Source organism: Acinonyx jubatus, chromosome B2 (assembly GCF_027475565.1).
Source record: "Acinonyx jubatus isolate Ajub_Pintada_27869175 chromosome B2, VMU_Ajub_asm_v1.0, whole genome shotgun sequence".
Taxonomy (NCBI): domain Eukaryota; kingdom Metazoa; phylum Chordata; class Mammalia; order Carnivora; family Felidae; genus Acinonyx; species Acinonyx jubatus.
Genome location: NC_069385.1, coordinates 133,722,652 through 133,750,162, shown reverse-complemented (window position 1 = coordinate 133,750,162; position 27,511 = coordinate 133,722,652). Strand labels below are relative to the sequence as shown.

At 42.5% G+C, this 27,511-nt stretch overlaps 1 protein-coding gene across 7 annotated transcripts in view; it reads right to left on the bottom strand.

Moving 5' to 3' along the window:
* PHACTR1 (phosphatase and actin regulator 1) overlaps positions 1–27,274 on the bottom strand; it is a 560,468-nt gene extending 533,194 nt beyond the window's left edge. The window contains exons 1-4 of one of the 7 annotated variants that reach the window (XM_027040300.2): positions 27,072–27,274; positions 26,426–26,834; positions 24,935–25,071; positions 24,387–24,539 (exon numbers count right to left, since the gene is read on the bottom strand). In XM_027040300.2, the coding sequence (XP_026896101.1) occupies positions 24,387–24,489 (103 nt within the window). In that variant the 5' untranslated portion in view covers positions 24,490–24,539; positions 24,935–25,071; positions 26,426–26,834; positions 27,072–27,274. Of the gene's footprint in view, positions 1–24,386; positions 24,540–24,934; positions 25,091–25,808; positions 26,254–26,425; positions 26,881–27,071 lie in introns of those variants that run through there. The other 6 variants (XR_008298732.1, XM_027040305.2, XM_027040309.2 and 3 more) reach the window with 6 other exon arrangements.
* Positions 27,275–27,511: the final 237 nt, after the last annotated feature.

Genomic DNA, 27,511 nt, shown 5'->3' with positions numbered 1-27,511 from the left:
GGAAAGCAGTATGGAGGTTCCTAAAAAGCTAAAAATATGCTACTCTATGATCTAGCAATTGCACTACTAGGTATTTACCCAAAGAATGCAAAAATACTAATTCAAAGGAACACATGTATCCCAATGTTTATAGCAGTATTATCTACAATAGCCAAATTATGGAAACAGCCCAAGTGTCCGTCGACTAATGAGTGGATAAGGAAGATGTGGTGTATATAAATACACACTGAGTGGAGAACATACAATTACCCTTGGAGTGTTCCCGCCTAGAATGCATCACCTGAGTAGAACAACGAGGATGTATCAGAAACCTCAAAAGTAGGAAGCGTTTACTAAAAAGGGGATGGGGAAACTGTATTTTTTAAAAATACTGATGTTCTAAAAGGCAAATTAAGGCTTTGAAAACTTCCAGATAAAAGGAGGTGAAAGATATCTGACCCTAGACTGGAATCTGTACAATATACAACAGAATGTTATTCAGCCATAAAAAGGAATGAAATCTTGCCATTTGCAATCACATGGATGGGGCTAGAGTGTATAACGCTAAGTGGAATAAGTCAGCCAGAGAAAGACAAATACCATATGATTTCACTTATATGTAGATTTAAGAAACAAAACAAATGAGCAAAGGGGGAGGGCAAGAAAGAAAGGCAAACCAAGAAAGAGACTCTTAGCTATAGAGAACAAACTGACGGTTACCAGAGGGGAGATGGGTGGGGGGATGGGTTAAAAAGTAGGTGATGGGGATTAAAGTGTGTATTTGCCAAGGGGTGCCTGGGTGGCTCAGTCAGTTAAGCGTCTGCTTTTGGCTCAGGTCATGATCTTGTGGTTTGCAGGTTTGGGGCCAGCATGGGGCTCTCTGCTGTCAGTGCAGAGCCTGCTTCGAATCCTCTGTCTCCTTTTCTCTTTGTCCCTCCCCCACTTGCTGTCTCCCTCCCTCCCTCTCTCTCTCTCTCAAAAAGCAAATAGACATTAAAGAGTGTACTTGCTGAGATGAGCACCAGGTACTGTATGGAAGTGTTGAATCACTATATTATACACCTGAAACTAATATTACATTGTATGTTAACTAACTGGAATTTGAATAAAAACTTTAGAAAATATATATTTAGTATAAATGTTCAATTGATTCCAGTTGACAGCTATGCCGTGGTTATGGAACAGGCTATCCTATTCTTATTCTTAGGAAATGAACAGTTAAGTATTAGGAATAAAGGGCTAGGATGGTTTAGAAAAAAATATTTTTGTATATATATATATATATATATATATATATATATATATATACACAGACACACACAAAATCAAATGCACACACACACTTGCATGTATATATTCTCTTTCCCTTCCTCTCTTGTCTCTGTCTCTATTCCTCTCTCTAAATACGCACTTTTACATTCCTCTCTGGATAGAACAATCAATCATACTAGTAAAAGCATGTTTGTTTCTTATTATTTAAGAGAGTTTCCAAGGACTAAAGATGATGCCCCATCCTTACTTCCAACCTTTCTGAAAAATTGTCATTGTCAGTTGTTCTCACAGGCTGTGGATAAATACGGTATTGATCTTAAGGGTAATCTGTCCTGTATTTAAGCTAGAGGTCTTTGAAGTTTTGTTCAAAAATTTAAAATTGGGGCGCCTGGGTGGCTCAGTCAGTTAAGCGTCTGACTCTTGATGTCGACTCAGGTCACGATCTCACAGTTTGTGAGATCGAGACCTGCGCCCGGCTCTGTGCTGACAGTGCCTGATGGGGGATTCTCCCTCTCCCTCTCTCTCTGCCCCTGCCCACCCCCCCCAACAATAAATAAATAAACATTCAAAAAATAAGAAAAAATTGATTGCTAGAGGAGTCAAGCAGATTAAGAATCTGGGCTGTAGAGATGAAGTATATATGTCACTATTTTGCGTATTTAATATGAGTCAAAAATACAAGAACTTTCACACCTCACAATTAAAATGCGCATGATATCACCCACCGATTGCAGTGATGTTATTCAAAATCACTCATGTGGAAAATACGAAATGTAACTGATGAGGATCAAAGCAACTAACTGAAATATCAACCCCCCAAGGTTGCATTGGTTAACATAGACCTTAAATAGGGTTTGACAAAAATACACCGAAAAGACTTTGGGGCTTTTTATTATAACTAGATTTAGTAAGTAGCTGCTGAGACATTTGTTCTTTTCTATAAATATGCATACTTTGCTAGAAAACCAAGAGTCTGTGGAACTGTTATCGATACATCTTAGCTCTCTCTGCTTCACTTTGCCATTAAATCAGCCGTCCGCTCCACAGAGTTCCGATATGAAGCCTCTTTTTTCTTTCTGGCTAATTTTGTGGGGCCAGAAAGGTGAGGGCGTGGCCGCCTTGTTTTTATAATCGCTGCCCAGCTTTCTAGCCCCATAACGTTTACTGGCCTGAATTCAGTTCTATCAGGCGGCACGACTTTGGAGATACACCATTCCCCTCCTAGCATATGTGACTAGAACTGTAGAATCTTCCGCAGCTTGTGCCGTCAGGCTCCAAAGGTGGTGGCCTCGAAAGAAATGGTTCCATGCCTGGGCATTCTGGCCAGCACTGGTTCCTATAATGATATGGGTCTAACATGGACTTTGTCCTGACTTTTCTTTTAGGGCTTTATGATCTAGCTTTCCTTGAATTAATACCTGGACAAAGATGGACGTAAGGTGATTTAATAGAACACTGGCACAGTGGCTGCTTCTCCAGAGGGACCACGTTTTGGCTTTTGCAAAACTGTAGCTAATTTTACAACCACTTGAGGCTTTGAGAGGTATTAGCAAAATCTGTCCAAGTATAGGAGCCATGTTTTTGACTTCTCTTGACATTTTTCTGCTCCCACAAAAAGTTGTGCGTGTTGTGGTAGCCAGCCTCCAAGATGGCCCACCGGGACGCCCAACTTCTGGTATTCATACCCAGGGGTCGTTCCCTCCCATATTCAATCAGGTTTGGTCTCTGTGACCACTAGAATATGCTAGAAGCGATGGTGAATCACTTCCAAAGCCAGGTCTGAAGATACATTGTGGCTTCTACCTTGCTTGATTTGGGGGTCTCTTGCTCTGAAAGAAGCCAGCTGCAATGTCATGTAGGGTCTCAAGAAGCCCCAGGAGAGGGTCGTGTGGCGAGGACTGAGGCTTCTGTGTGAGTCACCTTGGAAGCCCTGGTCAAGCCTCTGAATGGCTGGGGGATCTTTGCCTGTCTAAACTCTACCCGGCTTCTGTGGCTGGAATCGTTCTATTCCCATCCCCGATGACACCACTATGAGAATGTAATATCTTCTTTCTTTACCACGGTCCACCTATGGTATTCTGTTGTGTTCTCTTTATTATAAACACAATAATGTGGATATTCACTTCCTTGCAGACAATATGAAGTAAATAAATATGAACTATGAAATTAACAGCACAGGGTTTGAGGTTAACCTTCCTGAGTTTGTGCTCAAGAGCTGTCTGATTTCATGCAAATCACTTACCCCTTGTGCATGTATAAGATGGACTTTATGTATACCTGGGTCTTAGGATTGCTATGAGGATTCAGATATGCAATGTGTATAGTCTTTGGCAAAGAAAATTCCCAATAAACATTTATTATTTCAGAACTATTATTATTGGACAGCTCCAAGTAAGCCTGTCACTGTGCAATTAAACGTTGGCATCATTCCCAAGCTTAATGCTTATTAGATCTTTGAAAAAAGTTAGTGAGCTCTCCAAGCTTCAGTTTCCTTGTATGTAAACTAGAGATAAAATAAACTCTCTCACTGGGCCTTGGGAGGATAAAACATTATATAATAAATGTAAAACACCTAACACGCAGCCTGACAAATGGGAGGCGGGCAACAAATGTTCATTGCTTCCTTTCTTCTCAGCTTCTTAAAGTAGATACTGTGCAGAGCGGCTGGGGGCTGGGTGCTAAATCATGCTAGATGCAGAAAAGGAAAATGTGTTTCAGGCTTTGTATGTTGAACTGAGTTGGGCATAAACCGAAATAGCTTTCTATTACTTAAATGTTGAACACGCCTGGTTCAGCTACCCAAGTCACTTTTCCAATCTTGCTTGAGAGCACAGGTAATGTTATGCCTTATTTATTTTAATTCTGTATTTGCTACGTGGTCAGTTTTCAAACAGTGGCTGTGATTAATGACATAATTTGAAATCTGAAGGTTCTAATATTTCGAATTCATGTTCAATGTACAAAAGGGTCACATTTACTTGGATACATCTTTGTGTGGCAAACAGCTGGGCTTGGTCACTTGCAAAGTGACCTTAGAGGCAAATACCATGGGCTTTAATCCCATTTGATCCCTGCGTACAATAACGAGATGTAGGGAAAAGGACATCGGTGTAGACAGTAGGGGACTAGGTTCTAGTTTCTGCACTTGTACCAGCTAGATGTCTGATTTTAAATAAGTCACCTCTTTCCAGAAAGGCAGGATGTCGTAGGGGAAAGCTGAGTTAGAAAGATTCATGTTGGGATCAAGGCTTTACCTCTTCCTAGTTGTGTAATCCCCTAAGCTTTACTTTCCTGTAAACTGGGGGCAATCCTATCTAACTCATAAGCTTATGATTTTGAATGAAATAAAAATGCATAGCTTCTGGTATTTATCGGGTATTTACTGAACACATTTTGCTTCTCCGTTTTTCCCTGACCCTCAGTTTTATCACCTGTAAAATGAGCCAGTTGAATTAAAACCTTTCTAGTTCTAATGTTCTATTATCGTAGGAATTATACTGTTAGGCGAAACCTTAGATCTGTGCACTTGCTCTTGGTATGTAATGAAGTGCCCCATCTGGTTGTAATAAAAATAAAAACACATTGTGGTGGTAGAGGGGGGAAAAACACAAAAATTCTTAAACGTATGTGTTTAAGAGAAAGGCCTGCCCAATATAGATTCAGCAGATATTTTATTTGTATTCTGTTGTGTCCCCAGATGGCCTGATGACAGTGATCAGATCACAGGGTATTAGTCAGAGACTCTGTCTAGTAAATAATGGCAGAACAGAGCCAGGACCATCGACCAGCTGGCAAAGTCACTCTTTCGGCAACAATGAAGCATGGTTGACCTCTGTCTCTTAGCCCAAGTTGTGTCCGATTATTTCTTACATTTGTTAGAATCAACCACTCCAAGATATGAAGAATTTGCTTATTTTTTTGAAAGGTTTATTTAATTATTTTGAGAGAGAGAGAGAGAATGCACAAGTCGGGGAGAGGCAGATAGAGAGAGGGAGACAGAATCCCAAGCAGGCTCCGGTGCAGAGCCCAAGGCGGCACTCGAACCCATGAACCGTAAGATCGTGACCCGAGCCGAAGCCAAACACTTAACCAACTGAGCCACCCAGGAGCCCCTATTTTTTATTTGAGAGAGAGAGAGAGAGAGAGAGAGAGAGAGAGAGAGAGAGAGGGCACGTGAGCAAGGGAGAGGGCCAGAGGGAGAGAGAGAGAATCCCAAGCTCCACACTCAGTAAGGAGCCCAACACGAGGCTCTATCCCAAGCCCCTGGGATCATGACCTGAGCAGAAATTAAGAGTCAGATGCTCAACCAACTGAGCTGCCCAGGCGCCTCTCTGGCTCCATTCTTAACAGGAGTATGAGCTTGGGAAGTTAACCTGATTCTTGGAAACATGGATTGCTTCATCTGTGAAATGAGAATAACAAGTACTTCTCAAAAGTCCCTTTTTCTGGTACTAAACAAGGCAATAAATACTAAGCCCCTGACACATCCAATGCAAGGCTTCTTCCCCCTTCTCATTTCATTTTGCAATTTCTGTGTGCACGCCTACATTACTGAGCTGGCACAGGATAGGGGGCTAATGTAAAAATAAGTCTTGGGGTATGATGTCTTAGAGTGTGGTCTTGCTTTCCAGAGACAAGAACTGAATTGGGTGAAGTCAATTAGTTGTTTTTTTCTTTTTTTCCCTCTGCCTGTCACTTATCAAGATTAGTCACCAAGCAGTCAGTACATAATTAACAAAATGTAACAAAAGATCTTACTGCCTCCCTTCAAAAGAAAAGTAAGGTCTATTTTTAACCAGCTATAGCTGAAATCTCCATCTCCCCCCCAACTTCTTTTACAACATTCTGTCAGAACCTACAGTTCTGTAAAGAGACTGGGCTGCATTGAGATTAAGAAAAAGAAAATGTTTTCCATAGATGATCTCGTGTTAACTCAAAATGTTGCTTCCTATGAAAACACAAGCTAGAATTTGAAAGAATAACTGGTAACTTCAAGCATCTGGTTTATGTAAATATTTCAAATGGCCTATAAATTTTAAGTACTAGTGTTAGGGAGAAAATACTATACTCAGAGCAAAAAGTTTTAATTTACAAAATAAATGTTTGCTTTATACAATCTCCCAGTCCTCAAAAGAATTATGAAAGGAAAACTAAAGGCCCAGTGGAACCATGTATTTAGAGACAGATGTAAAATAGTTAGTGATGTTGTTTTAGGAATTACATAGGCGTATAGAATATTTTGGATGGCTTTCTAAGATCTCTATAGCAAGTGTACCTGTAGAACTTACTCTTTACTGGTAATCTATGCTTGGATATTCTGTAGAGTTTCCAAATTCTAACATATTCTAAATTGAACTTATCTTTTTCTCCCCTCCATCTTGATTCTCTTCTTATATCCTCTTTCTGAGTGAACAGCTTCATCATCTACCCAATGGGTCTGTGTAACACATTGGGAGATCATTGGAAGTACCCCTCTCTGACTTTCTGTCTACTCCCCCTACCATCACATAATCTGGGAAAGAACTTTCATAATTTCCAAGATCCCCCTCCCTTGCTGAAACTCTGTCAGTTTCCTTTTCATGTGGTCTTTACTTCTTGCTGGGATCTCTGCAGTAGCCTCTCTTTCTTTGCCTCTATTCTCACTCTCTACAACCTGTCCTCCATATTTGTGGTCTTGATAAAAGCAGATCTCACAACAGATCCCCTCTGGGTTAGATTGTTTAGTTCATTCCATATCAGGTTTGGAATTCCTTAGTTAAGCATATAAAGTCTTCATGCCATGGCTACTGCCTGTTATTCTAGTCTCTTCTCTTGCCATTCCCTATGTTTCCAGTACATCTCTCATTCTTTAAATGTGTACAGTTCTCTGAACATATCGTACTTCTAATGTGTCCATGCCTTATCACAAGCCATTTCACACTGCCCAGAATGTTCTCTTTTCTCCTATTTAAATCTAACTCAAAGACAGATGAACTATCATCTCATCTGGGACACCAACGTGGAAACACATCTACCCTTTCTCCCCAAAACACACGCATGTATCTCTGTGGGACGTGGATGGCGTCCTCTGTGCTTCCGAAACTCACAGTGTTTATATATATTCTTTTGGGCCTGAAATCATTAATGTATTTATCTGCCCCTATATTAGGAATTTGTCTATTTTGAGTTTGAATCCCTAGCACATGGTTAGCGGTCAACAAATAGTGAATTTAAATGAATATAAGCTTGGATTGTTATTCCATTTAATTCATTTACCTCTCTGGGCTCTATTTTCCTCATCTATAAAAGTAAAGAATTAGACTAGTCAATGGGTCTCAAATTCTAGACTTCATACTATTTACATCAAAGCATCCAGGAGCTGCAAAAGTAAAACAAAACAACCCCTTAAAAAGAGAAAAAAAACCCAGATTGCCACACCCAACTCCCCATAATTCTGATCAGCGCATCTGACATGTGTTGTAAAATGTATGTTTCTGTTATCTAACAAGACTTGGCTTACCTAGCAAGATCAACAGGCCTAGAAACTGTTCCAGCTTGAAATATCCTTCCAGTGCCCTGTGTTTCCTATAGATTCCAAACTTCTTAAACCGGTATTCAAGGTCTCTTTCCTTGAACCCTGCTTTTTTCTCCAATCCCAAATATCACCTTCACCTTCTTGTACTTTTTGATCTAGTCATACCGAATCGTTTCTGGAAAGAGCTATACATACTAGCTTTTTCTTTAAGGAATGCCCCACTATTGTGCTAATTCTACGATGAAATTCAGGCATCAACTCCTTCAGGAAAAATTCTCTGAATTCTTTCTTTTCCTCTTTCCGATCCTGTTTTTGCTTCTATTAGGATATTTTGTATTATATTATTTTATTATATTATATAACATATTATAATCTTATATTATATTTTATAATACATATTAATTATATTATATTATATTATATTATATTATATTATATTATATTATATTATATTATATCTTTGAGCATCTTGAAGATACAGAACAGTTACTCAGCTAATGTTCTTGTCTTTCCTTATTGTGGCAATTTATCATTCCTTAAACAAATATTCATTGATCATCTACTCTCCAAATTGAGAATCTATTCATCTAAATTGATTACTTTATGTCCTTTCATCCTCTTAATAATATCGCAAGCATTGTTACTATTTCGCAAAGAGGAAACAAAGGCTTGTAGAGTTTCAGCTGTTTGTATAGCTCCTCACATGGTTATTTAATGGCCAGGTTAGAATTAGCAGCCGGTGTTTCTGATGTCATTTTCTTCACGTCGCCATGCTTTCTTACTTACAATTTTGAACAGAAGAAAAGGATGGAAAGACATATGATTGAAAGCGCCTCACTCCTCGGTAAATGCTGACTCACGTCACTCACCACCTGAAAGTCACAACCTGAGAAACTGGAGTTTGCCACAAATTCAGAGGGAATCGGTACAGCGTAGCTAATGTTTTGAGAGAGTCAGGAGGACAAAATTTCCTCGCAGGCCAACCATAAAGAAAATTCTTCAGGGATTTTGAGCAACTTGATTAAAAAAAAAAAAATCGACGTTTTGTTGCCTCACATTTTCAAAGGGCTTAGAAATTTGAATGAGGCATAAGATGATGGCGGAGAAGACCTGAGATCAGACAGGGCGGGAGGTCTCTCCCGGAGAACCAGAGACCCTGCCATTTTCCATGGAGCCTTGACAAAACTAAAGCATAATTAACACAGGTGCCAGCACTTACTAAATGCACATTAGGTGCTTGATACTTTGCTTAGTGTTTTACGTTTATGTGCTCAGTGTTTCCAAACGTTAGTCACTTCTGTGTCACTTTTATGGATTTTTGTTCCATTAGAGTGTCACCTAACTACTATTTACTTAGTGCTTTTCCTTAAATGAACTTCAGGTAGCCTACCTTTCCCCCCTTGGTCTAAGCAGTAGTCCCTAAAGTCTAATTATATAGTTTAATATCTTAATGGAATCGGTTTAATTTACATTTTTTCTAACACATAATGAAAACAGATACATGATTATTATCAACGAGTTCGTCAGTATAGCCTGCAAATCATATATTGGCCCATGGTTTGTGAAATGCATTTTGTTTCATTTAATCCTGGAACTTTCTGGGTTAAGAACTCTTATTCTCATTTGCATTCAAAAGGGAAGATTAAACGACTTGCTTAAAGTCATTCCTACCTGTCATTTCTGCAGTCTAGCCCTAAAACATAATATTCTTCAGCCAGTCCTGGGGCACCTGGGTGGCTGCGTTGGTTGAGCCGCGGGCTTCAGCTCAGGCCACGATCTCGCGGTTTGTGAGTTCAAGCCCCACATGCGGCTGTCAGGGCGGAGCCTGCTTCAGATCCTCTGTCCCTCTTTCTCTCTGCTCCTCCCCCCGCTTGCCCTCTCTCAAAAACTAAATAAAACATTAAAAAAAAAAAAAAGATTTCATCCCTAACCCCAATTTTGTATATGTAACAAATGCAACGTGGTAAAAATGCGAATGGGGATGAGAGTGACCAAAAGTTAAGCGTAAAAAATTAAAATACGGTTGGGCCTTGATTTCTTCCTGGGTCAACTTATACATGGATTTTTTTGAACAACTGCAGTACAGTGCTGTTGTAAATGCATTTTCTCTTCCTTAGGACTTTCTTCACGTTTTCTTTTCTCTAGCTTACTTTATTGTAAGAATACAGCAGGTAACACACGTCACATACACAACATGTATTACCACCATATGTGTTATCGGTAAGGGTTCTGGTCAACAAAGGCTATTAGTAGTTTCGTTTCGGGGGCGTCAAAGTTATTTGCAGATTTCCAACGGTGGGGGTTGGGACCTATAACCCCTACTTTGTTCAAGGGTCAATTGCATTTCACTTCATCCCTTTATCCAGAAGCCTGCTTCCCTGCTCAGCCTTACGCCGACTCATCTCCCAAAACCAGTGTGCATGCGCCTAAAATATGCTTTCCAGGCTCTACATTTCTGTGTAGCACCTAGGTCCTATTTTATTTTGAAAAACCCAAGTCTTCTGTGGAACATTCCCCCCTTTGGAGGGAGAAATGCAAGGCGCGCCCACGCGGTTTAAATTGGCACTCTGCTTTTATTGTAATCTGAAGGCACATTAACTTCAGGGTTTCATTTAAGGTAGCCTGGGGTGGATCTTGGTCTTTTCTCCACAGGAGGAAAAGAAAAACAAAAGCCCCTCGCCACAAAGTGGCAACAGGTGCACCAGGATTGCAAATGTAGCAACATAACCCCATGAAACAGGGCATTTGGGAATAAGTTATATTCAGATGATAATCAATATTAATATGATCACCGTGAGCTCCACTCATCGTTCTGGAAACAGCTTGTGGAAAATAGGAATCTAGGAATTCGTCTTTTTTTTTTTTTTTCTCATCTTCCCACCTTACAACGGCGTTAGTGGCAACAAAGCTTGCAGAACCTGAGTATGTGGGCTATGAGCAGTTGATGGCACAAGGAGGTTTTCAACCCCTGAAACATGTAACACCCAATTTGAAAAGTACATTTCACCTTGCCTTAGGGCAAACAGGCAGGATGGGAATGTGGCAGGCGACAGACGTTGTTGCCTTTCTGGTCTTTTTCTAGAGTTAAAGGTAATTAAACAATAGAACTGCCCAACACTCAAAACAGGAATGGAAACCCAGCTTTTCAATTCTCTTTATTACTGGGCAGCAGAATATTTCAGTGCTCAATAGAAATGCAAATGCTGAAAAGCTGAATTACATATTGGCAAAATGGCTGACCCATGGAGGACAAATATTTCAAAGCAGCCACTTCTCAGTTTCCTTTTTTGAGATTGATCACTGTTTTAAATTAAAAAAAAAAAAAAAAATCACTGATAATGTCTCCGCATTACAAATCCACGTGCCCTCCAGGGTATTTTCATGGAATGAGAACCTCCCAAAGTTTGGTATGCCTAAAAATTGCCAGGAGCTTGATAAAAATGAGTATTGCCAGAAGTTTTGATTTAACAGGTCTGGGGAAAGCATTTTAAACAATGACATCACTGATGCTGTTGTGAACGGGCCCAGATCCCGCTTGCAGAATTGCGTTAGTGGCCAGACAAGCCTTGTGGGTTCTATGTTTTCTTTATAATGTCCTTCTCCTTGTCCTCTCTCCTATTTAAATCCTGTCTAGGGGGCGCCTGGGTGGCTCAGTCAGTTAAGCGGCTGACTTCGGCTCAGGTCATTATCTCGCGGTCCGTGAGTTCGAGCCCCGAGTCAGGCTCTGGGCTGATGGCTCAGAGCCTGGAACCTGCTTCGGATTCTGTGTCTCCCCCTCTCTCTGACCCTCCCCCGTTCATGGTTTGTCTCTCTCTGTCTCAAAAATAAATAAACGTTAAAAAAAATTGAAAAAAAAATAGTAAATAAATAAATCCTGTCTAGCCTTCGAGTCGAAGTTCAAACCACTGAGACGGCCCTGACCTGACTATTGCCATCAGAGATGCTCTCTCCGACCTTCCGGGGCAGATGGAGATGTCTCCAAACCTGGACCCAGCAGCCCGCCAGCGGAAGCTTACTGAGCCGGCCTGCGTTCCCCAAGAATGTTCTTCTTAATCTGCGGACCCATATTGTATCGCATGAAGATTTTATATACGCTATAAAATATGCACAAAAGAGAAAGTTAACAGATGACTTAAAGGAGATAAATAAGACAAGTGATTTTTTTTGTTTGTTTGACTAACAGTTTGGAATATCATACATTAGGGATGTATTACGATACAACATAAACTTTTCAGTGAAGCCATGGAACTCAATGTGCTTCAACATGTAACAACATCTTGACTGATCACTTTAGGATATTGTAATTCAGAGTGTTAGATCTCAGCTCTGTATTTTAGCACTGGGTTTAATAGCTGTTGTAAGCAAAAACCTATGTGACTTGATGTTTTTTTGTTTTTTTTGTTTGTTTTTTTTTTAATTTGAGAGAGAGAGAGAGAGAGCATGAGCGGGAAAGGGGCAGAGGGAGGAAGAGAGAGAGAGAATCTTTTTTTTTTTTATTTTTTTAATGTTTGTTTATTTTTGAGAGAGAGGAAGAGACAGACCATGAGCAGGGGAGGGGCAGAGAGAGAGGGAGACACAGAATCCCAAGCAGGCTCCAGGCTCTGAGCTGTCAGCCCAGAGCCCGACGCGGGACTCGAACTCACGAACCGCGAGATCATGACCTGAGCCAAAGTCGGAAGCTCAGCCGACTGAGCCACCCAAGCACGAGAGAGAGAGAGAGAGAGAGAGAGAGAGAGAGAGAGAGAGAATCTTAAGCAGGCTCCATGCTGACTGTGAAGTCACACACAGGGTTCCATCCTATGACCCTGGGGTCATGACCTGAGCCGAAGTCAAGAGTCAGTCACTCAACTGACTGAGCCCCCAGCGCCCCAACTTCATAGAGTTTAAGGGAAGGATATCATTGAGGGTACTTACTAACTTACAGTGTCAGTTTTGCAATCCCATCCACCCGTTTTCATAATGAGTTTTGCTGGAATTCAGGAAAATTATACCTTCCCGGACGCGAACTAATTCTCACCAGCTAAGCTGCGTTGTTGAAAATTGTATTTTTAAATAGGTAATTTCATACGGTACAATATTCACAAGTGAAAAAATGAAGAGTCTTCCTCCAGCCTGTTTCTAGTCACTGGTTCGACTCCCACAGAGGAAACAAATTCTATTCCTATATGAGCATAGAAAGCATGCATTTATTATTTTCTGACCTATTTTACACTCACTACCATACAGGATGAAGAAGGACATAGTTTTCCTACAGCATTCCCCCCCCCCCATTCTTCAGCCTTGTTTGATCAGAATTCCAATAGTAATCACTTGATATTATAATTATGCAAATTTGGTTCATGGGCCAAAGTGTCCTCAAAATTACTCCTACTTTCTTATGTAACTTTTTTTTAGGTTCCTAACTGCTAAGGATGCATTTACTTTTTTTTTAAGTTTATTTATTTTGAGAGAGAGAGAGAGAGAGAGAGAGTGGGGGACTGGGGAGAGAGAGAATGAGAGAGAAAATCCCAAGCAGGCTCCGTGCCTCAGCGCAGAGCCAGGTGCGGGGCTCGATTTCATGACCGTGAGATCATGACCTGAGCCCAAATCATGAGTTGGATGCTTAACTGACTGAGCCACCCAAGTGCCTCGGGGTTGCATTGAATTTTGTGTTGGCCTCAGTAGTTACCAAAAATCTCATCTTAGGTGCTGGCCCTGCCCTCTGGGAGGCTGCAGAGCTGACTGTCTCTTTCAGTTTCACCTTTTTTTGGCAACCCTGAAATTGTACCGCTCAAGGGTAATGGTTCTATTCTCAGATAAACATCATACCTATTCAGACGAACAGTCTTCAGTCTTCACAAGGCAAGTATATTTGTTATGGCAATGCTAATTTAGCAAATAAACCTTACACTGTGGTGCCTTAACACAGTAAGGTGTATTATTTTGTTCTCATTGGAGTCTGAGTTACTGGTTTGTAGACCCCCTTCCTGCCCGAAGTGAGCGGGTCATAGGCTCTTTCCCTCCCCATCCCCCAGGGCTTTGTAGTCATTTGTATCCTGCCAGTGAAAGGCAAACAAAAGCACCGAGAAGGTGTACCCACTTCTAAAATACCTTGGCTTGGAAGGGACACATTAATTCTGTTGTCATTCCATTGACAAGAACTGATTATAGGCACTACCAAAGGTATAAAGGGGTCTGGGAAATATCATTCCTGTTTGGGCAGCAATATCTCGGAAGAACTCTACACCACGAAAGGGGCGGGGGGGGGGGTGGCACGATTTGATTGACATATAATTATCTACTGCAAAGTATTCAGACAGACTGTTAATATCTGAACAGTCCGTTTTATTTTATTTTTTAAATTTCTTAACCTTTATTTATTTGAGAGAGAGAGGAAGAGAGGCAGAAAGAGAGGGAAAGAGAGAATCCCAAGCAGGCTCCCTGCTGTCAGCAAAGGACCCGATGGGGGGCTCGAACTCATGAACTGTGAGATCGTGACCTGAGCTGATATCATGAACTGTGAGATCGTGACCTGAGCTGATATCAAGAATCAGCCGCTTAACTGACTGGGCTGCCCAGGTGCCCCTTGCATATTCAATTTTAAATAAAGGCACACGTTTGGGATATAAATTGACATGAAAAATCTCACTAAAACGTAGGATCCATGAAGGCAGGTTTTCGTCTGTTTTGTTGACTGCTGAGGCTCCAGTACTCAGAACAGTAGTGGGCACTCTATAGGTGCTCGATAAATATTTGTTGAATGACCAACTGAATGAATGTATTTTGTGTGTTGAAATTCTATTAATCAGCCAAAATGTTAATGCAGATGTGTCACAAAAGTAAAGTGCTGCGAATAAATTGATTGCGAAAGCTATGAATTTTATGGGCAGAAATGGATATTGAGAATTTTCTGGTAGTTGAATAATGGAGAAATCAATGGATAACAGGGGTATTAGACTGGGTAACATCTAGAAGAATACCTTAAGAGCATAAAAACTTCTTAAGTAACACAGTGGCAGAATAATAGATTCAATTATTTCTAATGCCAATAGTTATGGAATCGGTATACCAACATTCACAAGTGTAAACAAAGAACTGTATTAGATTTTTGGATATTTAATGCCACTTAGATAATTAATTTTCACGAAAAAGTCCAGTTTGGGAACTCTTCAGTCTTTTGAGGGTAACTTAAAAACAGAACGGTAACTTTCCTAACTCCCGTTTCATGGAAACCACCAACTCCAAAGATATATAAATGACATCTGTGATAAGTCACTTTTGATCGGGGTAACATAAAGACTGTAAAGGGTATGGAGGAAAGGAGAAAGCACAAGAGAAAAAAGAAATAACTAAAATATCCAGGTCTCAGTGATCACATTTCAAAATGTCTGTTGTGATAAGAATACTTTCATAAAGACAATTCCTCCTCTACCCCATATCATATGGAATATTCATTTAAGGTGGATCATAGGCTTAAATGCGAAAGCTAAAACTATAAGGCTTTGAAAAAAACCAGCACAGAAAAATATCTTCATAACATGCAGGATGGCAAAGATTTGTTAAAGGACTAACCATAAAAGAAAAAAATGAACTGGATTTCATCAAAATTAAAAATGTCTGCTTATTAAAATATACCACTAAGAAAGTAAAAAAAGAAAGAAGGCAGAGACCGGCAGAAGATATTCATAATACGTAAGCAAGGCGGGTTCCACTTATCTGTGAATTTTTTTTTTTAAATACAATACAGTAGTATAAACGTATTTTCTCTTCCTCATGGTTGTTTTAATAACATTTTCTTTTCTCCAGCTTACTTTGTTGTAAGAATACAGTAAATAATATGTATATAACACACAAAATATGTGTTAATCGACTGTTTACCAATGGGAAAGCTTCCAGTCAACAGTACGCCCTTAATAGTTTAAGTTTTGGGGGAGTCAAAGGTCACAGGCTGGTTTTTGACTGCAGGGTGAGCAGGTGTCCCAGATTGTTCAAGGTCAATGCTGGCTATGTAGGGCTGAGTTCCCTTTCCATTTTTTGGCCAGATACTTTAATATTACCCTTGTTTTGCTTTTATACTTGAGAAAAGATACATAAATCTCCAACATAACCTCCCTGTTCAGTCCTAGAATTTCAGGAGTACTATTTAACATCAATATTCATTCTGTGGTTCTGCATGGGTGTGTGGGTCTAATTGTTTGCTGAAATATTCTTTAAAATATTGAAAAAATGGTATTAGCCATGAACGGATTTTAATTTATTTTAGTGTTTACTTATTTTTGAGAGAGAGAGAGAGAGAGAGAGAGACAGAACTCAAGTGGGGGAGGGGCAGAGAGAGAGATACACACACACAGAATCCGAAGCAGGCTCCAGGCTCCAGGCTGTCAGCACAGAGCCCGATGGAGGGTCAAACTCCTGAACCGTGAGATCATGACCTGAGTTGAAGTCACGCTTAACAGACTGAGCCACTCAGGCCCCCCACCATGAACTGATTTTAATGTGCTAGGCACCCCATCCTTGCCTCTGCCAGCTCAGTCCCAGAGGCTGCTCCTGAAAGTTTGCAGGAAAACAGATTTAGCTTTGGAAAATGGAAAGAATTCTTTCCCAAGCACCTGTGAATTGTTTACGCCAATCGGGTCCTGGCTGATGTTGGCTGTGTGTGAGCCTGTGTGGAATCTATAATCCACCCTCTCATATACCTTACGTGAAAGTGGGAGTTATTAATTGGGATGATCCCATTGTGTTTTCATATCATTTTTTCCCCCTTTCTGTTTCTGATCCCCTCGCCGTTTCTCTTTTCCTCTTGTCCTCATATCTTACTGTACCTTGGAGCCCTGAATCACAATACACGGCAAAGCTGAGGCTGGCTGGGGGCAAAGGCACAAGGAGCTTTGGAAGACCGTGTGCAGGTCGCTCGTTGGTACCCAGAACGTTACGTTGCGCACAGAGAATTGCCTTGACCCAATGGCACACTCCAGGAATGGAAGGTTACGTTTTATGGCCATCTCCCTATGGGTGAACTTGGCAGGCTGGCCATCTCCACGATATTTTTTCTTTTCGCTTGCCTTCACCCTCTCCTTCACACAGAATGTTCCTTGTGTTAAACACAGGTTTGGAGAGCCTGCGTGTGAGCAATTAGAGGTCTAAAATGGAGCGTGTGGGAGGTTAGGAGGGAAGGCTTGGTAGTTAGCTTGTCATCCGTGAGTGACGCTCAGGGTGCTGCTTCCCTGATAGAGGTTTAAAGGCAGCGGGGGGGGGGGGGGGGGTTGGCGGGTAGAACAAGCCAAAAAGCAAGTGTTTATTGACGGTGAGGACTTGAGCGCCATTAAAGTAAGGCTAGAGACAACATACGTAAAGTGTATTCTGAAGCACTTCTCAGAGACAAGGTTCTGGAAATTATACCTATACTGCTTGTTTGGGACATACTGCTTGTGTTGGGGCTCTGAGGGACAAATGGGCGAACGCCAGAATGGTGACCGGAAAAGGTTAGAGCTCAGTTGGCAGTCATGCTTCTCGTGAGGATCAGGTTGCTTTTCAGTCACTGTTTCTACCTCCTTATGGAGCAAATTTGACCCGTCAGTGCCGATATGAGCTACATCAAAGACCATGACATGAAGGTCTCAGGGGGATAGACCGGGAGAAGGAAGAAAACCTGGTATTCACTCGGCAAGACTCCTAGAAACACCATGGTCAGGCTTTCAGTGAGTGGTTCTCAAAGTAGGTGTCTCCAGCGTGGGGCTTGGGGCATGGGTAGAAGAAGCAGCCACCTTCTGCTGAGTCTGGACAGAAGCAGGAGTGTGAACGGAAGCTGGTTTGAGGTTAGTCAACCAAAGAGCCTATGGACTGGACTAGGCAGTAAAGAAGGAAGGGGAAAGGTGTCTTAACTGAGATTTATAGCTCAGAGCTAGTTTCAGAGCGGCTTTTGAATTGATGTCAATGAAGTTCAGCAGAGTAAAGCTTGACTGGTCTCCTATCCCACAATTCTATGTTTTGGCAGAATAAAAACTCAACCATCACAGACTATTGAGTATTAAAGATCTCTTCTAAGAACTGTACTCTTCAGGGGCCTTGTAAATCTGTTTCAAAGGTTAATTCTCCTCACTAGGACATCAAATCCCTCCTGCTGTGTTTTCTTTGGGCCTTTGTTTTTTAAATTTCTTCTATTTTATGGAAGGTATAGCCAGGTTGATAATGCTTGCCTTTTCCTGCACCTGTATGTGTTTGAGAATTGTTTTTGACCTGCCCCTCCCTTTCGCCTTCAGCAGCCTCTATTTTCACCTGAAGATTTGAATGCTTTAAAGGTCCTAGCAGGTTCTGTTTTCCAAATCTTCAGTTGTCAAAAGTTCTTTCCCTGAACCCCAAGCATCTCCTTGTAATGGAGATTTAAGTATTTTCATGTCTTGAGCTCAGTAGAGACATTTGCTAAGTCCAAATGCTCCTACTGTATACCAAGGATGATACTAGGCACCGAGAAAATGGTATTTAAGGAGATCACCACCATTTGGGTAGGCAAGAGACACCTGGGTGATAATAAAACAATAGCATCAATGACAAAGCAACAATAAAGAACGTACTGAACACTTTATAAGCACACCTCCGTTAATTCTCAAAAATACCTATGATTTTGGAGTTGGGGTTCTATCCATTTTGATGAGGACTCTCGGGCTTAGAGACGTGAAGCCACTCATGTGAGCTCATGCAGCTAGTACATGGTGAAAAGAGAATACAACATGACAAAGCTACGGTGTAGGCCTGAACGGAACGCTGTGAGAGAGAGTTCTGGAAACGTCAGGTAAGGCTTCACACAGGAGGTTACACTGGGGCTGGGTCCTGCACGGAGTACAGGAGAGGAAACTGCGGGAGCACATTTTGTGCCGATGACTGTCGCCAATGACTTGCAACTAATTGAGGGCTATCACAGGTCTTTGTCCCTTGGAGTAAGAAGTCAAGAAGACCCAGGGGTTTAGAGTTTAGATTTAGAGTACATTCAACTCATGGCCAAAGATTGACAAGCCAGCTATTCTGATGATGTCACAGGGTGAGCAAAAGGTGGAGGAAACATTTGAGAGAGAAACGTTTAAACGAACTCCTCTCCATTTCCAAATGCGACTTGAAGAGACTCTTAGCTGTTAACTGTGGCGCTCATCAGTTGCCAAAGCCGGCATTTCCCTCGGTTGGACAAGACAGAGAAGATGCACTGGGACGAAATGAATATAGCACGTGGCTCCAATGCCAATGGTTGTTTAAAATGATAAAAGGGGGAAATTGTGAGCAGGAGTCATAAATTCGATTGCTTAGTGACTCTAGTCAATTGGCTGCCTTTTGATGTATTTCCCATTTTGAAGGAAATTTAATTGTCCAAGGATATTGATGCTCTTGGAGAAGAGAAATGTAGGGCAGCAGAGAGGGCATAGGTGTGTGTGGTAAGAGGCAGCCTGGTTCCAGTCTCCACTTTCTGCTGTGAGCTGTGTGATCTGGGCATGTGGTAGAACCACTCTGAGCTTTTACCATTTCCAGATGTGTGATTTGGTCACAAATGTCTCCTTTACTACGTGTGAGGTTGTTGGGGTCAGAAGTACTCGAATTCAAATCCTGGCCCTGCTGCTTTCCGAATGCGTCTTTTCTAATCTGTGAAATACGCATCATAATCCCTCTTTCCCAAAGTTTCTTTGAGAATTAACGGATACAATGAACATGCAGAGGGTACACCCATGTGTAGCCCAGTCCTGTTGTTCAAAAGTCCATTTGCACCTTTCCAATGGTTTGGATTTATTTAAGGGAAAGACCTAGATAGGAAAAATAGCTGCACGATGTGCTAAAACCTGTTTTACTATAAAACGGGAGGTCAGTGGTTCTTAGTCTTGTTTGCACATTTGACTCACCAGGGACAATTAAAATGATTCCCAAGTACAAGGCTAACCACGAAAAATTCTGATTTAATTGGTCTGCCAGGGGCTCCGGTCTTGAGTTCATAAAAGCTTACCAGGTGTTTCTAACATGCCCTGGATTCCATCATTTCTTCTCAAACTAACATAAATTACCGGGAAATCTTGTTACCACGCAGGCTCTGATTTTCTAGGGCCGGGAAGCCTGAGATTCTGTATTTCCAACCAGCCCCAAGCTGACGCTGGTGCTGTTAATTCAGAACCACACTCTGAATAGCACGTGATTAACGATCCAGAGCAGTGGCTTTCAACCTTCAGTATTCATCAGACCAGCCCGGTGGGTGGTTGTAAATGCAGCACTGGGACCCGGGACTTTCCCTCCCAAGTTCCATTTCACCTGGTTTTCGGAGGGACCAAAGAGAATTGCCCATGTGTGGTGTCCATTTCGACCTGAAAATCCCATGATGCTAATTTTGTGATCTTAGAACATGATCTCTCTCCCAATGCAGTCGTTCAGTAAGAAAAAATGGCAGAGTCTGAAGCTGAGTGTGTGAGTTGTCATTGTCAGCAACCTGGAAGATGGGTGAGCTCAAGTTGTGTGATGTCGGGACGTGGCGGATGTCTATGCCACGCGTGTCTTCAACCTCAAGAGTTCTCTTTTCAAGTTAATGGCAACCTTTGCAGAACTCTCTCTAGGTAAGCAGGTTTTACTGTTGACAAAGCACTCACAGATGAATTGGGAGAAGATCCTTCACTGACGGATGATGAACAGGGTGACCCTAGTTTTTTTTCCTCTTTCTGCAGCACAACACGCTCTCAAGCAGACTCCCCAGAGAGGTGGGCTCATCTTCCCTACCTTGGAGCCAAACCAAGGAAAAGTGAAGGGCCACAGAGCAACCTGCTTTATTCCACAGAGCAGATGACTGACTTTTGAAAACCTCTGGGGCTTTCAAAAGAATCTGTCCCGTGATAGACTGCATTGTTTTCCCCCTTCTCTTTTCACCCTCTGGGATTTCTCCGACTTTTACCAGCTAAAAACATCTTCTACTTCGGGGTTGGCTTTTTGCCACTTTCCAAAAAGAATTGAAAACTAACTGCGATGGGGTCAGAAACATTATAATTCTGGTATCATGGCCTCAGATAACCGTTTTGCATGCAGTTAATAGAGAAGAGGGTGGTTTCTAAGAAGGTTGTGAATTTGTAAATAAAATCGATACGAGGATGGTAATGTGGAAAATAAAACTCAGATTTCCTTCCTTTCCTGTTTACAAGTATTTATACCTACACGAACACTTGACCAGTCTGTAGAAATATCAACATGACTTTGAGAGTGGACAACAAGGCAATCATCACACACAAGTGTAGTGGATCAAATCCTAGGTCACCCAACTTCCAGGTGCTCAGCTAAATACTGTGCTCCCGACTGGACTTTTTTTTTTTTTTTAATGTTTTATTTATTGTTGAAAGACAGAGGGTCAGCGGGGGAGGGGCAGAGAGAGAGGGAGACACAGAATCCAAAACAGGCTCCAGGCTCTGAGCTGTCAGCACCCCCGGGCTCCCACGAACAGCGAAATCCTGACCCGAGCCAAAATCGGACGCTCAACCAACTGAGCCACCCAAGTGCCCCCCCAGTTGGAACTTCTTTGAGAAGAGGGCATCAAATCAGGGCTACTTGACCTATCATGCCCCTGTCCCCAGGCTGGGCTGGCCAGGTAGGGAGCTGCTGTGCTTTATAGCAGCATAAACCTTAGTTGCCTCAAATGCCTTTCCGAGAGTCAGCTCCCATACTGCCCCCTTTCCACTGGTGCTCGGAGCCTGGCCACTGGTGAGATGCTGGCCGTGGCCATCCATCCAAACACAAGCATCTGGTTCTGAAAGGGAGGGATGCAAACCGTGGTCCTCAGGCCTCTGCCCACTCACCCAGAGCCCTTTACCAGGCTGAGGGGCTGGTTGTCCAGGAAAGACTGGGGAAAGGAAAAGGGGTTCACCGGTCCTGGATGGAGGGGCTCTAGGGAAGGTGTGGGGAGGAGTGGGGGGGGTCTCACTTTTCATGTGAAATGGAGGGCTGGGCAGATAGGGACTACCAAGACAAACTTTCACTAGTTTTCTGTTTTGCCCTGAGTGGGGTTTTGATGTGACAAGAAAATAATCACTGTTTTAGAATTTATGGAAAATTTAATTTCCTGCCTTATTTCCTTCCCTTTCCTTCCTTCCCTCCCTCCTTTTTTCTCCTTCCTTCCTTCCTTCCTTCCTTCCTTCTTTCCTTCCTTCCTTTTTCTCTTTCTTTCTTTCTTTCTTTCCTCCCTCCCTTCCTCCCTCCCTCCCTCCCTTTCTTTCTTTCTTTCTTTCTTTTCCTTCCTTTTTTTTTTTTTTTTTTGCTAAAAATAGGAGGTAAAACTCCTATCAGGCCACATTCTTATTTGCCAGGCAATGGCTACCTTATGAAATCTCAAACAGAAGAAGGGAGAGCCTTTTGCCAGGGAGATTTATTTCATCGATTTGCTGACACATAGCATTTCTTATGTGGCAGACAGTATTAAGACTCTTAGCAACTTAGGAATTAGGCGCTATTATTGTCTCCATTTTCTTTTCTTTTCTTTTTTTGCAGAGGAGAGAACTGAAGATCAAAGAGGGGAACTTGTCCTGCTTCACTGGGGCAGACTTAGGATTTGAACCTGGTTAGACAAGGTCCCGGGGTCTGTAACCATGCATCACCCTGCTTCTATTGGTGATGAAAGTGTTCCTGTTCTAGGGATGAAGGAAAGAAATTGGACTGGGCAGACTGGTTTTTCATTGCGGGCCCCCAGACCGAGGTGCTGGTAATCATCATTGGAGCTCTTGCTTACGATGCAGACTCCTCGGCTTTGCACCTGCCCTTCGGCTCCAGGAAGGTTGAGGTTTTGAGAAGTCAGCCTAGGTGATGTCTCGGGACCCCTCAACCTCGCTACAAATCCGAGATTCTTTGCCTGGAACATCCTTCCCATGACCTTAAAATGAAGGTGCTATCGGGAGGGCCAGAGGCTTATGCTACCACTTGCCCTGCATTTTCTAGTCATCCCAGCTCTGCTGTCTAAACCGCAGTCACGGATGGTGACAATTCTGACCACTCCACCCCCAAATCCATCTGCTGACAACCACCAGGCAGCTCTGAGTCCTCTGAGCCTCCCACACCCTGCCTGCCTGCCTTCCGTGAAAGCCCGGAGCCCACGGGCTTCTTGAAAGCTTAAACCGTCCCTACTCAAGAGGCAAGGTGGGCATCTTGAATACCGATCGTGAAGGGCACCCCCTTCTCTGCTCTGCCGAAGGGTATGCAGCTCATGTAGATGACTCCACCACGGAACATTACTGTCCCGCTCAGATCCGGACACGGGAATGTTTAAACACGGGACTGGTGACAGGCTTGAGCCTCGGCCCCCTTTCCTCCATTTACTTCCAGCATCTTACTTGCAGACTGAAGAGGCTGGAGGTTCTGGCCAGACTCTCACTCTTCTCCTACTTCAGCATACATGTTCTCTTTAGGTGGCTGAAGGTAGCATTTGCTGACGCTTGCAACCAGGGGCACGAGGAGAATGAGCTATCCTATCACTTGGGCTAATTTATCAAGCACCCTGACCCGAGCAAATCAACCAGATGATTTCTAGCTCCTCTCCACTTGAGGAAGCCTGGATCGTGCCCAGGAAAACGGACGCAGAGAAGAAAGAGGCTTGCAAGCCCTTGAGGTTGCCATGGGAAATTGGCTTGGCCATGAGATGAAACCAATGCAGAGGAGACCTCTGGGGAAAGCCAGATGCCATCAGAGCCCCGTGTGAAGTGCCCACCAGCACCTAACAGCAAGGGACGCCAGGACAGTCCACACGGCATTCCCTCTCAGGTCTGCCGTTTGGCTTCCAAGAATCTGACTACTTCTCTGTTCGAGAACACGTATGAACTCTGCCTTTCTCCTCAGTGCTTCACTTCTGACATGCGGGGGAGGCCCATCCCATCATCAGATTGCCCTGACTGGATACTCTAAATGTTGCATGGAAAAAAAAAAAGAAAACAGTGCTTTGAAAAAATCTCCTGCCCATCAGGATATTCCATAAAACACTCCGGCTTCTTTCTAACGTGCTGGCAAAACATTCTGAATGCACCCTGGAAGGGGAAGCACACTGGAGCCTAACTGACCTTCCTGAAATGTGTAATAAAAACGCACAGAGCAGCCCCACTTTAGAACAGGCGTGTTCCTCACTGCTCCCCGAGTGCACGGTTAATTCCTCGAGCAGTAGCTGAATTCATCTAAAATAGATAAGGCAGTTCTAGAGGCACAAAGCTTATCTCGGGGAGCCCCGAATCCAGCCGGAGTTCAGTTAGATAGGTCAGTGTGTCCTAGATCTCCTTTAGCGTAGTGGCTGCAAACTTAACCTTTTCCGGGGGAGTGGGGGCAGCGGGGAAAGCATTCCTGACACCTTTCAAACCCGTGCCTTGGGCGCAAGGAGGTGGGGAGGAATCATTTCCTAACAGAGCTTTCCAAGGGATGTTTGTACCGCAAGTTGAGTAGGATGGTTTCTTTCATCTCTCTTTCCTTCTTCCTTTCTTTCCCACATCCCAAAAGTTTGCACTTATCCATTCTATTACATGCCTGCCTCCATTTCAGCCACAGTTTGGCAAAGATTCGTGATCAATTTAGGAATCCCAGTGATTGGACGCCTGTGGTAGATACTGTCAATAGAAAACCAACATGCAAAAGAGAGGAGTTTCCTCTCTTCCTCGCCTTTTATTACCTTGAGCTCCTTGACTGTAGAAGAATCTATGAGCAGACTCGACATCCAGGAGTCTATGAGCCGACTCGACATCCAGAAAATAATCCATTTTGGGATAATCCATCCTTGAGGTTCCAAAAGCAGAGTTTCAAGACAAAATAGTCACTTGTATACCTACGAAAAAGGGAAAAAAATCCACAATATTTTGGACTGACAAATAGATTTTTAAAAACATATATGTATATATATATACACACACACATATACAATTAATAATATATCATGTATTTAAATATATGTATTTAAATAGATATGTAGATGCAATATATTACATTTGTTATATAAGGATATATTTATACCCACACATATATATTAAACATCTTGGAATAAGAAATGTCCCATTATAATATTCCCTCCTTTGACTGACATTTCAATGCTAAAAGCACCCCTCAATATACCTTTCCTACTGTGTTGAGAAAATGCAACATTTAATCATCATTCATGAAAAGAAATATATTGCATTCAGAAAAAAAAAAACACATGATTCAAGCTAAACAGGAATAACATACCAGTCTTTCCTTGTTGTGTGTTAACTGGAAAATATGCCGTTAGATTCATATGCTCTCCGTTTTCAAAAGGTCCATCTGACGAATGGCATCAGCCGTTCTGAAATGATCCTCAGTTGGTCCCAGGAGCTCTGATTCCCCTAGAACAGTGAGAATCGCCTGGGAATCCGAGCCTCCACTTATAGGTGCCTTGCGTTTATGACACATGCTGACATGTTTGCTGTAAAAATGCCTTGAATTCCTTCCTTCTTGGTGATTCCCTGCAGCACGTTTTACAAGGTGCGACAGGATCATCACCTGCTTGCCCCTGACCTAGGCTGCTTTTGAGAAAGAATTCTGGTTTGTAGAGCAGTAACAATTATTTCAGAATTGCAATGATTCCCCTAATATTATCATGCACTAGCCTGTCAGGAAGCTGATGCACTTCATTAAAAAACATTCAGTCTGTTGGCTTCTTTTTAGCATATGTAGCCTTTCCCTGATACTTGTGCAAATGAAGTATCTCTATTTCTGCAGGATGTTTTAGGAAAGAAATGACAAGATAATGTCATTAAAATCAAGCTCGGAGGGCTAATCCAATTCGTTTCTTTTTCTAACGGTGCGTATTTTAATTTAAGAAACCATATCTGGTAAGAGGAAACTTTAAGAAATACCCAAAGGTACCCCAACAGCAAATCATACTTACAGAAAAAAAAAAAAACCACCAAGGACTAACTGCCGGCAGTAAAAGCAAGAACAGTTTCAGCCACAGTGGCTTTGATCTCACTAAATTCCCGATGAAAGTAAACAATTTTGATTGTTTGATTAGAACAGCGATGAATAATGTATACAGTCCACTGGACCTCCTTTACCAGATAAAATGGCCAGAACATGTTACCTTAGCAACGGAAGGTGACGCCAGCCTCAGCCTCTTTGTATCCTCCACGGTGAAGGAAGAAAATGACCAGTTTCCCATATAAAACTTTGGCACAAAATCATCACCGTCGAAATGGACATGTAACCATCATGTGGTCCATTCCCCATCACCCCTTCCCCTCTCGTATACAGAGAAGTGTCATAGTCCTTTAAAAATGGGGTTTGGCTGGGTAATTTATGTTGATAGCCCCCAGTCCCAGTTTGATTAGCAATCACAACAGCATTACATGATTAACCAGTTAATATGATAGAAAAGTTGTCCAGAAATTGGGGGCGCTCAGTTCTTACCCTAATGCTGGCTACGGGTTGCAGGGAAAGGCCATTTTAGCTAGCATATGTTAAACGCTCCCCTGTTATAATTAATACATAGATCAGTCACCAGCATCTAGGCTGAAAATAACTCTCTTTCCTTCTGCGACTCAGTCACTGGAAGAAGCCTAAAAAGCTGCCTGAAATCTCCCAGCTTTGAAAAAATGCGTTAGAACATAGATCTTTGGGGAGGCCCCCTCCCCCACGCGTAAAAGCCAGAAAAGATCGATGAAAGGAAGAGGGAGAGTCTTGAAGTTAGCAGGTACTCACCAGCACTTGTTGGCCCCTTTCAGCAGGACACCGCGGAGCATGAAACGAAACCGTACGACGCTGCTGAGCTCGAAGCCCAAATGAGCGGCTTCTAATTTTCCCTTCAATCTCAGTTCAAGAGCGCTGAGCGGAGGGAAGTGATGGATTTGCCCCCTTTATATTGTGATGAAAAGCAAGCCCTAAGAAGGGATCTGAGTGCAACTGCTCTTTAGCACACGCTAGACTGCTAATTTAAGACAATTGAAAGGTTTTGTTTTCCTGTCTTTTATGTGTTCTCTCAGCTACCCCCTCAATTTAATTTGCATTTAAAATTATGCTCATGTCTCCTCAGTTCTCCAAGGTGTGGAGTACTTTCTAATCACGACGGCTGCTTGGGTAGGGTTTGGTGCAACGCCACTTGTATTCTGAGCTGCAGAACAAGGTGGGGAATGATAATTGTGAGCTGTTTTCTGGAGTGCGATCCAGAGTGAACATCTGGTTTCACCCCCCACCCCCACCTCTTCCCTGGCCTTTCTTCCTTTCCCTGCCTCTGCTTGCTTGGTCAAATCTCCAGTCCCAATCGTGCCAATCTGTCTAAATGCATTCTTCTCTGTCTGAATGTAACAAAATCATCCCAGCAGCAAACGAAGACACTTTGGTTAGATACCTGAGCTTATTTTGATGGGGTATCTTCTCTACCAAACCTCCGGAGGACTTTTGGACACAGAACCTGAAGATGTGTTCATGAGAGGCATAATGATGACCAAATGCCAGCCCTATATGGGGTTTACCACCCTTTGTTGACCAAGAAGAATTGGTAGCAAGCGTGGCACGATGTGTGGTGTGTTGGACGTTAGAAAAGAGAAGCTACGTTTGAGAAGTCTTGGCCGGAAGACCACCACACTCGCCCCTCCCATAGACACAGTCCTGCTGCTCTGGAGACAAATCTGAAAATCTCCCGTCTGTCTTGTCCCACCCAATCAGAACACATCAGATACAAAGCTGGTGCTGCAGAGTTCAGCCTGATGAAAGAAGAAGCTGAAAGTACCAATCATATATTCTGGTGGGGAAAGTCCACTGTGGAGCAGAATATTCAAAGCTTTGCCC